The sequence below is a fragment of the Ruditapes philippinarum genome, unplaced genomic scaffold (genome assembly GCF_026571515.1).
Source record: "Ruditapes philippinarum isolate M1 unplaced genomic scaffold, ASM2657151v2 ctg2468_1_1_1_1, whole genome shotgun sequence".
Classification (NCBI taxonomy): Eukaryota; Metazoa; Mollusca; class Bivalvia; order Venerida; family Veneridae; genus Ruditapes; species Ruditapes philippinarum.
This window is the reverse complement of record NW_026856020.1, coordinates 65,021-80,462: the sequence shown is the minus strand read 5'-3', so window position 1 is coordinate 80,462 and position 15,442 is coordinate 65,021. Positions and strand designations below refer to the sequence as shown.

Sequence of the window (15,442 nt, the reverse complement as noted above, 5' to 3'; positions counted from 1 at the left end):
CACACAGGTACACGCACTACACACAGGTACACGTACTCCACACAGATACACGAACTACATCCAGGTACACGTAACTACACAAATGTACACCTACTACTCACAGGTACGCGTATTACATACAGGGACACGTGCTACACACAGATACACGTAATACACACAGGTACACGTACTACACACAGGTACACGTACTACACAAATGTACATCTACTACTCACAGGTACGCGTATTACATACAGGGACACGTGCTACACACAGGTACACGTAATACACACAGGGACACGTACTAAACACTGATACACGTACTACACACAGGTACACGTACTACACACAGGTACACTTACTTCACACAAGTACACGTACTACACACAGGTACACGTACTACACACAGGTACACTTACTTCACACAAGTACACGTACTACACACAGGGACACGTACTACACACTGATACACGTACTACACACAGGTACACGTACTACACACAGGTACACTTACTTCACACAGGTACACGTACTACACACAGGTACACGTACTGCACACAGGTACACGTACTGCACACAGGTACACGTTCTACACACAGGTACATGTACTACACACAAGTACACGTACTACACACATGTACACGTACTTCACACACATGTACACGTACTACACACAGGTACACGTACTTCACACAAGTACACGTACTATACACAGGTAAACGTACTGCACACAAATACACGTACTACACACAGGTACACTTATGTCACATATGTACACGTACTACACACAGGTACACGTACTTCACACAAGTACACGTACTAAACACAGGTAAACGTACTACACACAGGGACACGTACTACACACAGATACACGTACTACACACAGGGACACGTACTACACACAAGGACATGTACTGCACACAGGTACAAGTACTACACACAGGTACATGTACTTCACACGTGTACACGTACTACACAGAGGTACACGTACTACACACAGGTACACGTACTACACACATGTACAATACTACACACAGGTACACGTACTGCACACAGATACACGTACTACACACAGGTACACTTATGTCACACAGGTACACGTACTACACACATGTACACGTACTACACACAGGTACACGTAAAACACACATGTACACGTGCTACACACCGGTACACATACTACAGACAGGCACACGTATTACACACAGGTACACTTACTTCACACAGGTTCACGTACTACACACAGGTACACTTATCATATTCACATGTATACTATAATTTTAAAGGTTCTATTGACTTAGTTACTTATTAGTCGACCCGAATTTAAATACATGTATATTCAATACAAAGCGACTTGATCAGCTATGCAATGATATGAATGTTTAAAGTATAGGATGTACTGATAATACATTTTAAATTTAAAACAGTAAATAGTATGCAACCTTCATTTTTGTAAATTAAATATCCAATAATTCACTTTAGTTGATAGTGATTTAGACTTTATCTATACAGTATGTGTTGACAACAGTATGAGACCTTGCAATAACAGATTTACTGAACTAAGACTTGAAATTATGATCATAATTTGATCGCTGTTTTGATCAAAGTTAAAAAGGCACGTTTATATTTCTACACATTTTGCTGTTAAACGGCATATATGGGATAACGAATAGATCTATGCAAGTCTTCAAATTCAAAATTTCAATATAACTTATGCTCCTGTTGGTAAGCAAGACGACGCAAATAATTCTAAGTATAAGCTTTGACATTGCTACAATGTATTTACAGCATAAAATATTACATTGCTTTTGTTTGGAATTTTGAGTACGTTCTCGTAGAGTAATGCACTGCTGTGCAATTTATATATCATGAACTTCCGGTAGACGTGAATATCATATTACAAATGACGAATAATGTATCATTGTAATCAATATTATATGGTGGCTGACTTGTTACACTTTTGTGAGTTGCGTTGTCACTAGCGACAACACAACATATATTGTTATCGCATTTTCGCCTTGTCGTATTATCGCTACCTAACGCGCAAAACTGCGAAGAGTTGGCTTCTTATCGTGCTGTTACATAGCTCGCTGTCGCGAGCATCATAGCACCAATTAGCCAATTCTTCCATTTTAAAAAAAGTCAAGCGACGATGTGTCATCGCGCCACACGCGGCGAGAAAACGCGCCATTTGGCGTGTTTTGCTAAGGAAAGGACGACAAATTGATAAGGCGATAATGCGCCGTTTGGCACTTTGTGTATCAAATCAGCCACCATAATGTTACATGAACATATCAGAAATTCCATTCTTTTAATATTAATGTATATGATGATATTTTAATGACTTCACTTGGTATGTCGACGTCACATCTGAAGTCACATTTGTTTGCTAATGACGTAATTGTCATGATATAAAGCAGCATTTGCACAGTAGCTTTAGTAAGGAAATAGCATAAAATGTGCTAGAATGTAGCAATTGTCATAAATTTAGCACAAAAAATGAAAAACGAACATCTGTATTCAACATTAACATAAACTTGTAAAATTTTGAATAAAGAAACATCAGCAGATGTGTTCATACGACGGTTATCATGGAATGGGGCGTATGATCCCCAATTAAAACAATGATTGTGCCCTAAACAGGAAAACAATTGGCGGAAGTGTAAACAAACATTACAAAATCAAATTATGTTTATATGAAATATACTGTCAAATCTAAATGTTTATTTCCGAAATACATTACGCATAAGATTATCTCTAAAGATACATAAATTTTTTAATCGTTTTGACAATGCCGGGAAAATATATTTACACAATTAAAAGACCTTGATAACGCGAAACATTCTCTGACAATTTCACCGAGGGGTTAAATATATTTATATATGACAACGAATAATAAAGACAAAGACCTATGCGTATGCATTAGAGAATGAATTGATTATGGATAATGTATTATATATAAATGATATGAATTTCACATCATATGCACTGATGACAAACATTGCAATCATTTTGGGACGCGGAGATGCCTCGACATTCAGTCTGTGGTACTTAAAATATTAGGTGAACAATCCCTTCAGATAAGATACAGGTACCAATTGTATTATCATTTATAAAGCCAATGCTCAGAATTTACAACATTTTAGCCCACTAATGTAGATCTTTTGGTACTAAATTCAAAAGTTTAGATTGTGATTTTTCTCATCCCTTTTAATTCATTCTAGTTAAAACGGCGTGGTTAGGTAAATGTTACACTGTTTATTGACACAAACGTTGTGAAATTTCAGACTCAAATTCTATTTAGAGATTTTTAGCGTTATTGAAAATAAATTAAAGCCGTTTTACATGATTATAAAAAACATGCATAATTACAGAAAATTCTGCAAGAACAATTTTTTTATTTGCTCTGAGGTCTGTGGCCCATGCAAAAATATACATACACAATTTGTTGTATAGACTTATATAACATTAGTTAACCTATAGCTCTTGAGCGCTTCTTATGTAAAATTCTTCGAAGTATAATTTCCAATAACCGTAAATTATACCATACCCAGACTATGGTATAATTTTCAGTTTTGAAGATCGAGGGAGTAAGTGTTTCTGGGCGGAGCTATAGGTTAAAACAGATACACCATTGGTGCGTTGACGATTTCTGGGTTTGCGTAAATTATACCATAATCACGTGACCTTTTTTATGCCTTAACCTCACGAGACGAAGTCTCGTGAGGTTAAGGCATAAGAAAGGTCACGTGCAAATTATACCATAATCACGTGACCTTTGTTAAGGCATAAGAACGTGACCTTTGTTAAGGCATAAGAAAGGTCACGTGATTATGGTATAATTTACGCAAACCCAGAAATCGTCAACGCAGCAATGGTATATCTATTACAAAAAGGTCACGTGATTATGGTATAATTTACGCAAACCCAGAAATCGTCAACGCAGCAATGGTATATCTATTACATATGCTAAATGTTACACATACACATATTTGTTTAACCTCTAAACATCATATACCGGCATTGTAAAAACTTTAAAACTGTATCAACAATCATTTTAGCAAACTTTATAATTTTTTCTAATACATTGCATAATAACATAGCAACTGATTTTATGTTTCCTGTATAAATTGTTGACATGATAATATTAAACTTATCAATAGATGGTACAGTTAAATCAATTTGTATCATAGTTTGGGGACCTTCTGTTGAAAATGTGTCCGAGTTAAATCGTATGCATATACATGCACCGTGCGTTAACTGGAGTGCAGGTATAAGTTACCCGCACTCTAGAGCATGCCAATTGATTGGCTCATTTTTGCTGGGGTTTACTTATTGTGACGGCAGAGAAAATGAAAGCGACAGAAATATCATATTTAGATGCTCGTTCATTGGTTACTTTTCTCCGGGGTTGTGACAACAGGGAACGTGTTTTCATGTTTGACTATGATACAAAAGAGAAAGCACATCAAAACACTCGACAATATGATTAATACTCGGGGGCTACGCCCCCTCGTATAAATCAGATAGCCTCGTGTTTCGATGCTCTTTCTATTACATATTAATTGTAATTTTTGAACATTTTTGCATAATATATTATTACCCCTAACTATTTTTGTAATGTTAATTTCAAAGGGGAGTTATTCTTATTGTTAATTCAACAGTACTATGTGACTAAAAATGTCGGACTGTTACATAGGTACAGAACTTCTTTCAATATTGAAACCGTGTCTAAACGAAATATCTATTCAGGGCTACAAAATTAATAACGCATAGGTTTGTGAGCAATAGCAACAACTACAATCGCTCAAATAATTACTGGTACCCTCAGTTAACACCTCGGGAAACAGTATTTCCCGCGGGATGACATCCCTACTGCAACTCACAAATCAATGCATTAATCTAGTAACTATTAAAATGAAACCATTGCTACTTAATCACAAAACTACGGAAGCGTCCTGGTGCCAATTCATAATGTTCTATAAAAAAATAAACTCCTACGTAGGAAATAAAAAAGCCTAATTAGGAGGTTGTAACTCCTACGTAGGAGATAAAAAAGCATAATTAGGACTTTATAACTCCTACGTAGGACTTTGTAACTCCTACGTAGGACTTTTAAACTCCTACGTAAGACTTTATAACTCCTACGTAGAATACATACCAAAGAACTGAAAGCACAGAGTTCGACGGACATGTATGCTAGAGTATAACTTAAGATAGCATATTATGTAGGAAAATAAATTATATGAGCCGCGCCGTGACAAAACCAACATAGTGCATTTGCGACCAGCATGGATCCAGACCAGCCTTCGCATTCGCGCAGTCTGATCAGGATCCATGCTGTTCGCTTACAAACCCTATTACAAGTAGAGAAACTGATAGCGAATATCATGGATCCTGATCAGACTGCGCGGATGCGCAGGCTGGTCTGGATCCATGCTGGTCGCAAACCCACTATATTGGTTTTGTCATGGCGCGGCTCATATGTCAAGTTGTAATTGTGGCAATTCACTTTAGTAAATACATGTACCTTTAGTCTGTAGCCAGAGATGATTTTGTCATTCTCTGCATATATTAAACGATGATTCTGTATTATGTACGTTTAGTTATATTTATTATACACATGTACACAAAATGTATGGGTTAAACTTTTAAAATTATTAAACATATGCATGCATAATGCTCCGCAAACCGTTATCTTCTTAAACTTTACGGAGCAGGAACAAGACACTTCACCCCCCCCCCGGTCCCCTATAAGGATTTAATCATTTGAAACGGCCGAAAATGATAAATTGCTCGTTTTGTTCAGCTAGTTCGTATTGAAATCGTAATCATTAAAGCCTTTTAAAATTTTGATATATATGCTTGATGTCGAGTAAGTTTTTTTCGAATAGCTGTAAAGCAATTTTTCGGGATACATCGCCAATGCTTACAGACACCTCACCCTAAGACACTGTACACTCTAGAAACCTGAGACACTTTATTAAAAGGTGAAGTGTTGCGGCATGGCCGTGTGACTAGTAGCCTAATGATCGCTAGCCGCATGGGTTCAAACCCCGTTAGGCGCAAGCCGTTGTTTCCTTGAGCAAGAAACTTTACACTCATTGCTAAGTACGTACTGGTTGGTTCCAGGAACGGATTCGAAAGTGTGTTTATAAGCTTATAGCTTCCTACGTCCTCTATGTTTAAGATTTGAGGGGGGGGGGGGTAAGTGTCTTGTTCCTTCGCCGATATACCGGTCCGGAATGTTGAGATTTGCAAAGCATTCTGTATGCATTTCTTATAAAGTCATAAAGTCCTACGTAGGAGTTATTAAGTCCTAATTAGGTTTTGTTTATCTGCCGCGTAAGAGTTACAAAGTCTGACGTAGGAGTTATAAAGTCCTTACATAGGAGTTTAAAGTCCTACGTAGGACTTATAAACTCCTAATTAGGCTTTTTTTATCTCCTACGTAGGAGTTATAAAGTCCTACGTAGGAGTTAAAAAGTCGAACATATGAGTTTAGAAGTCCTACGTAGGAGTTATAAACTCCTAATTAGGCTTTTTTATCTCCTACTTAGGAGTTATAAAGTCCTACGTATGAGTTATAAAGTCCTACGTAGGAGTTTAAAAGTCCTACGTAGGAGTTACAAACTCCTAATAAGGCTTTTTATCTCCTACGTAGGAGTTTATTTTTTTATAGAACATAATGAATTGGCACCAGGACGCTTCCGTACAAAACATTAAAACATATTCTCTTTTTTTCTTATACACAGTGTAAACATTATTATAGCAAACTGATTATATGATATCTGCGTTGTTTATACTATTGAACTTATTAATATGTTGTCCGTTTGTTTGTTTGGGTTTAACGTCACACCGACACAGTATAGGTCATTTGGCGATGTTCCAGCTTTCACTGGTGCCCTTCCGTGCATAATTTTACGAACGGGCACCTGAGTAGAACCACCGACGTTCCGTAAGCTAGTTGGATAGCTTCCTCACATGAAAGAATTCAAAGTCCCTGTCGGGATTCGAACCCACAGCGGTGAGGAGCAGGTGGTTTGAAGTCAACGATCTTAACCACTCTGCCACGGACTTATTATATAAATAAAATCGGACTTGCCAAACAGCCTTATTGTACTATTTACATATTCATTTCTTGCACTTTTACATCTAACACATGCCTAAACAGATACATGTATACATACTTTGGAAGGTTTTATATAAGTTATCTTTAATGTCATTTTCTTTTAATATAAGCAATAACGACTGTCGGTTAACTGTCTCCAAACGTTTGTGAAAATCTAGAAATGATACATATAATTTGCGACTAACTTTTCTCTTAAAATTACGGTCAATATTTGATAATCATCTATTGTAGAATAACCATCTTTAAAAACCTGCTTGATTTTCTAAGATAATTTTTATACATTTGTGCAAACACAACAATATATTTTACTCAACACATTTTACAATAAAAAAAAACTCTATAATTTTTAACAATGTTCATATCCCCCTTTATATATATATATATGTGTGTGTGTAGTGACAATAATTGATTCACACCAGCACTGCTCTCAGGGAATGCCCCTGTAAAAATATTTTCTATACTATCGATACCATGAATGAAAAAGTCTGGAATATTATTATCTAGCTCGGGTGATTTGCCCTTTTTTCAGATGATTTATAGCTAATCGGACTTCATCTATCGCAATGAATGAATCAAAAATATGTTTTTCGATGTCACCATCGGGCTCATCAATTGAAATGTCGATATTATCAAAATAATGTACAATAAATGTTTGTATTCAATAAACGTTCAATATGATCATATCAAATCTACTTTTCCTATGTGTAAGTCTTTTTAATTTGGACAAAACAGATTTTGTGTCATTTGACAAATTTGTTAGATCAATTTGAGCCGCGTCATGACAAAACCAACATAATGCGTTTGCGACCAGCATGGATCCAGACCAGCCTGCGCAAATAACAGCAACAATCAAGCATCGCAGTTAGGCATTACTCATTTCGGAAGATTAAATTGATTTTGTTATTTTTTCTTTCTTTTTCTTGTAGATTACATTAGGTCATTATGGATACGTCTAAATTAATAAATATATCTTTACATGTAAAATATTCATACAGTGTTGCCCTCATATGTTCACGTGACTGTTTATTATTATTTACTTTTATACAAATGTATTTGTCTCATGTTTTGTGTATTGTAATGCAAACTGGGATATATATTCAATAAAACTTGAAACTTGGAAAAATATGTCAATTAAAAACAGATCTTTTTCAACATGAATACAGCTAATTACAATGCAATTTACATAGAATATGGATCTACAAATGTGATACAAAAATTTCATAATTTATAATAATAAAAAACCTTGATATGAGAAAAAAAACATAATTTATATTTATGTATTTTTATAATTATTTTTTATATTATTTCAGTGTTACATATTTCATATAGATTTATAGTTAGTGAACTAAAATATATCTTTTTCCCCCGAAGTATTTTAATAAAAATACCATTAATTGTGTTTCAAGTATAAGGAGTGTAATTTTATTATCAAATTTACGAGTATAGGCTTTGGGAATTATTTACACTTACGGAAAAAAAATTTGAAATAAAACAAATATTCAAATTTCAAGGTTTTAAATTCAATACCTACTTTAACATTAAATGACTTTCTACTTAATAATATTGATTTAATACAATACCTATTTAAACATTAAATGACTTACTACTTAATAAGTTATTACAAATACATGTGTTGTGATTACGTGGTAACTGTCGAAAATAAAATATTATAGAATGAACTAGATTTATGGTATAACTTAGTATCTGTAGGCCTATCTTATTCATGTACATGTCTGTTATGATAAAAAAACACAAATACGCACGAACAACGAGAATCTCTTTTTATTCGGGGAACAAATTGATAATTCGCAATTTCATGTGTCTTTTTCCTTTCAGTTTCTATTATAACTGTATTGTGAAAACCACAAGCAAATGCTATTCAAAGTCATTGGTGAAAACAGAATTGACACGACTTCTTTTATAAAATGAAGGAACGTTGTAAAGGCCCCTTTTACATAATATTGATACACTTCTTAATTCATTTAGAATCTGTAAGAATAATTGTTCTAATAAAATGTAAAATGAGATACGTTAATAAAGAATAAAATAATATTTTTTCAGTAATAGTCCATGTTTATGAAAAACACTGAAAAATATCATATTTATATAAGTCATGTAGCAATTAATCGTCATGAGATATACGCATAAATTTAAAGAGTAACTTTTAGTATGTTTATGTAATGATCGAATTTTCTACAAAGTCTGGGTAAAATTTCAAATCAGAAAGCGCTTAATGAAAAAACAAATATCTTCGAAAATGCCAATGGTAGAGAGATAACAATACGATTGAGACAGTCGTGATTTCAAGCGAGTAGTGTCAAAGATGTTATTTACCGTAAGCCGTTCTTATGCTTGCTTTTTTGCATTAAAAAAAACAAACAAAAACGTACCATACCGGTCACTAAATTTGTCTACCCGCTATCGGTATAATTTTAACTAACATAGTCTTGGTATAGCTGACAATGGGCGGGTATCTGAGGGACGGATATTTCGATCTGAACCACACACAGGGAGATATATATGATAGATATATTGTGAGATATATTTTCTTGCATGTTCAATCACATTCTATCACATTCAAAACGGTTTTCTTCAAAAAGATATTTTTCATGGAAATTAATGTCATTTCAGCTGTAACTATTTTCTTATCATAGCGTATGAATTTACAACTAACTTAACGTTGTTATAATGCATTTATGGATTTAGAACATATAAGGTCCTGATCACCAGAAAGAAATATCACCGATTGTAAATTAGATTGAGAAGTAAATAGAATATGTTTCTATTTGAAAGAGATTGTTCCATCGGAATAGGCGACACAAGTTGTGGCTTTTTCAATTTGTACTTTATCAATGGTGTTATTTTGTTGAAACCGCTAAACTAAATAGGAACATCATTCGTCAAGGTTTATCAGAAATAAATAAATTAATAATTAGAAATAAGAATAAGAAATTAGAAATAAATTATTATTCAGCGTTTTTGAGCAGCAGTTTAAATATTTTATTTTTTATCACTGCCCTAAAGTGTCTACGTTCATTAAATTTTGAAAATCAAAGTGCTGAAAGTACTAAATTGAAAAGCTAGAAATAGTAAATGTATCTTTGGGTAGCATAATATTATACTATGCATCTACAAGAAAAATAATGCAATATGATAATGTAATATTCCATTGATATCGCATGAATAACATATCAAACACATTTATTTTTCAAAATAGAAACAATCTCGAAGATCAATTCTACAGGGATACGCTACGACATATAATTATAACGTCTTGAAAATGATATTGTTATTTAAATTTACAATTGGTCCCGGAAATGAAATTAAAGCAAGAAATTTTACCTAATATGGATTTAGAAATTATATATTTAAATTAAAAAGCTGATTGATGAGTTACCATCCTTGACATGTTTCCATATTAGCATTTTGCGGAATTCTCAAAGAATGATACTTTTTAGGTAATTGGCTTAACGTTAATGCATATTTCTAAGCATATGTGAAATTACAACCCTCAGAAAACTCAAGACAAATATTATCCTCCTGGTTTATTAGTATATAAATTTAAAAAAAAAATCTTAGTTATAAACTATCGGTCGTTCCTCAATTAACGTACATATGTCTTCAGAGTACACAAGGTTTGCCCCCCCCCCCCTCCACCATTCTGGTTTTAATTTGTCAGAAAGTGATGGACTTGTTAAACCACGACTTTTATTAAAGCTGTGGTTAAATGGAAGTCTTTTATACAGATTTTAGGCTGGCATAATATAGGTCTTAGACAGTATAGTCTTTAACAAAATATTTGATTCTGGTATTCTCCCTGATAGCTGGTTAATAGGAACTATAACCTAATTTTTTAAAAAGAAAGGGTCACCACTTGCAGTGGAAAAATTATAGACAAATAACAACAAATAACAATCTTAAGTCGTGTAGGAAGATTGTTACTGCAATTCTAAATGACTAAATAAATAAGGCTCTTTTAATCAATAACGCACTGAACGAAAACCAAGAGATTTTAGATCTAGTTATTCAACGTCAAACCACGTTTGTTCGTTACATTTCTTAAAGATAAGTTAAGAGCTTAAAAAGAAAAACGTTTTTGTTCGTTCATTGATTTTTCGGCATCCTTTGACAAAATTTAGAGGGTGATTTTATGCAGCAAGTTACTACAAAGAGGTGTCAATGGGAAACTCTTCCAGGTCATTTGTAACATGTATGCAGATATGAAGTCATATGTCACATTAGATAATAATATTTCTCCGATTTTTTAAAGCCGTTGTGGAGTCAGGCAGGGTGAAGATATATCTCCGATCCTGTTTTCTATTTATCTTAACGATCAAGAATAAAATATTGCTACAAACAAGAACGGAATCATAATTGAACGCCAAAATACTGACATTGACCTATACTTAAAATTGTTTATCTTGCTCTATGCAGACGACACTCTTTTATTACTTGCTAAACTAATTTCGAGACAAGCAAATAAAGCAATGCATGAATTATATACACAAGTATCTAACCTTACCTTCCTTTATCTTCCTATAGATATTCAACTGAAATTATTTGATCAGACTACTACCAATACTCACGTATAATAGCGAGGTCTGGGGTTTTGAGAAAATGACATTATTGAAAAAGAACATAACGACTTTCTCAGAAAAATTACAAAAAGTAAGAACAGTACGCCCTTCTATATACTTTACGGTGAATAAGGCAGATATCCTCTAGAAATTAAATCAAGATTTATTAAATTCTGGAGCATATTTGTCTCCGAAAATCAAAATAAGAAATCTAATATATAATACTCCAATACAAATGACAAATGGTTGTATTTTGTCAGAAAATATTCTTAATCTCACGGGGAACACCTTTTTGAATACACCAAAATACCAATAACCTTAAAAATGTTGCTCGCCCACACATTGCTCTCCTCAGTTCCCAATATCTTGCATATGAAACAATCAACCTTGTGCGTAAGCTACCAGTTTCCAGGACTTTAATCCGATTGAATATGTGTAGGTCATGCTTCATTCCGTCAATCTTGCACATTTTCTTACCATACAAGAGGAAAGTAACAGAATTCCTTACCATACAAGAGGAAAGTAACAGAATTCCACAACTAAAGATCAATCGGCTTATTTACATCAAGCACATGCACTTTCAGACTATAATTAATGTTCCTGGACAAAATACAAGATATTAAAATCAATTCAATGCACCCTTTAGAAAACAACATACTTTAAATGTCTTTCAATTTAAGAAGTGTCTTCAAGTTTTCTCGCATAGATTGTATCATAGTTTGGAGACCTTTCTGTTGAAAATGTGTCAGGGTTAAATCGTATACATATACATGCACAGTGCGTTAACTGGAGTGCGGGTATTAGTTACCCGCACTCCAGAGCATGCCCATTGATTGGCTCATTTTTGCTGGGGTTTACATATTGTGACGGCAGAGAAAGGGAAAGCGACAGAAATGTCATATTCAGATGTTCGTTCATTGGTTCATTTTTGCCGGGGTTTCATATTGTGGCAACAGGGAACGTGCTTTTATGTTTGACTATGATACAAAAGAGAAAGAACACCAAAACACTCGGCAATCTGATTAATACTCGGGGGCTACGCCCCCTCGTACAAATCAGATAGCCTCGTGTTTCGGTGCTCTTTCTATTACTTATTTTACTGTTATGTTTCGATTTTATAATTCAACTAATACACAGGTTTTATCAAATAAACAATAGTTACTTACCTAATGTATGATTGACTTTTAATATGCTAACCTCAACAATCAATATTACAGACTACAAAAAAAGGCTCTTATCAAATTTTGAGTAGTATACGAGTACATACATATTTATGTTTCATTTTATGTTTTCTTGAGTCAATTCGGAATAATAAAATATTAAACGTACTCTTATTGACCAGTTTTATACAGAAATGGGATAGCCAGCTGACCAATTCGTCAAAAGGCACCAACTATAGAATTTATAAAACTGACGTAAAACTTGAACCATATCTAAAAATCTTACAAATGCATTTGAGACTGACTTTATTTCATTTTAAATCTGATAACCGTAAACTTCCGATTGAACGGGGCTATTGTACAACACCTACGTCCGAAAATAGGAAATGCGTTTTGTGCCCATATAACGAAATCGGCGACGTATGTCATTATTTATTTAAATGCCCTTTTTTAGACAAGTGAGAATACAAGCTATTCCGAAAACCTACTTTAGGAGTCCGAACGTCCCGAAGTTTGCGGAACTGTTTTCCTCGTGTTATAAAACAAAACGCACATGTCGCGACAAATAATGAACCATTTTCGAAATTAAATACCAAAGTGCAAATACAACGCATGCAAATATAGCAAATTAACACTTCTGTCTTGCTTACCTTTCTTTAAGTCGAAAAAATCCCACGAGTCCGAATCAATATGAACAATAAATCTGAGCCGCGTCACGACAAACCCAACGTAATGCGTTTGCGACCAGCATAGATCCAGACTAGCCTGCGCATCCGCGCAGTCTGATCAGGATCCATGCTGTTCGCTTACCAACCCTATAACAAGTAAAGAAACTGATAGCGAACAGCATGGATCCTGATCAGACTGCGCGGATGCGCAGGCTGGTCTGGATCCATGCTGGTCGCAAACGTATTACGTTGGTTTTGTCATGGCGCGGCCAAAATCTACTTATTAATTTTCACACTGAGTAGTACGCGAGCACTTTTGTTTTATACCAAATCGTTGCTTGGTTACGCCCAAAGATCTTCAGTCTTTTCCACGTCTACTTTAGATTAACAAGATTGTGCATGGACTGGTTGCAGTGCCCATACCCCGTTATGTTCAGCCCTCCCTCCGTCTCACCCGACACTCACACCCTCTTTCCGTCAGGCAGATTCCCACTCCATCTTATTACTACAAATTATCTTTTTTTCCAGCAACGATAGTCCCCATCTGAACTTGGGCAGGTCCCGACCCTGGACTAGTTTAATCAGGGAGTGACCACTCATCCCCGCCGTGTTTGAAATGAAAATACTGTTTTTTTATCTGTTTTAGCTGTAAACTTTCTCTTTTTTAACTAACCTATCAACTTTTTTTATTTCAACTCTCACAAATGCATTTACAGTATTACTTTTCTTTTCTTTAACATTTCTTCTTTTAAATCTCGCACAGACACGCACCTGCACTTAATACTCGAAAGAGGGTGTTGCCAGTATAAATAGATAGATAAATAATCAATGAATGAAAAAAAAGTGTTTCCCTCGCGCTAAGGACATTGATAGTTAAAGTTGTAGAATTAAGTTTGCTTCTTTAAAAAGAAGCATGCGAGAGGTCTTTTTGCTGCTGTAGAAGCATTGTTTAATTCGAAAATATTTTGGGATATTTTTGCATAAACGACACAATATATACAATATACAATATCTTTATTGCTTCATAGGCCACCAGCCCAAAACAAAACATAGTTTACAAGTTTTTTGTTTACATATGTACAAAACAGTGTTAAAGTATTATGGTTATAGTCAAATACAGTAATACATGTATATCATCAAAATTCACTGCTATTTTAATAGAAAAAAAAATCTTTCTATAAAGTTTGTCTGAAATAGAAATTGTAATTGAGAATTAATTTGATACATTTTCAACAGTTTAACCTTATCCGAAACAAAATGTAAGGCAAAACATGCTAAAACGTAGTTTATCGCAAACTCAAATGTATACATTGAAAAATTTTGAATCAACAATAATAGACTTAATGTAGAATTTAATCATATTGCATTAATAATTTGCACACGTTTGCTAACAATGTATAAACATGATAAATAAAGCATAAATGTTCCTTCAAATGAAGAAACCGACACTTTGATTTGTATCTATTTTAGTATGTGTTATGTGAGTTTAACTTCATTACATTTAAAAGTAAAATGTCATACAAATATTGGTAGAAATTAATTTAACCAATATGTTCAGATCTATATTGTAGACCATAAAATATGAATTTAGCTAAATTTAACAACAGCGATTCTGAGTCAGTATTCATGAGTATGTTAAACTTGTTAATTGATGGTGAAACCCAATATTTTCTAGGAATATACAGCTTCCTTAGAGAGCTATATGAATTGCAAACAAGAACAAAGTGATATTCCGTTTCAATACATTAGTATTCTTGACAAAGTTCGCACACTCTTTCTTCTCTATTAATGTTTCTATATCTTCCTTTTTCTATATTTAAGGCATGATTTGAAATTCTTACTTTAGCTAAGGCACTTCTAAATTTTCTTATTTTAACAATTTCCAAATATTTTTCGTGTCCAAAGTTTGTTTTTAAAGTTAGCATA

At 34.0% G+C, this 15,442-nt stretch overlaps 1 protein-coding gene across 1 annotated transcript in view; it reads left to right on the top strand.

The window, feature by feature from the left end:
• LOC132745146 (putative uncharacterized protein DDB_G0286901) overlaps positions 1-15,442 on the top strand; it is a 30,244-nt gene that overhangs the window by 242 nt on the left and 14,560 nt on the right. Inside the window, exon 2 of the mRNA XM_060733967.1 lies at positions 8-217. Coding sequence (XP_060589950.1) covers positions 8-217 — 210 coding nt within the window. The remainder of the gene's footprint in view (positions 1-7; positions 218-15,442) is intronic.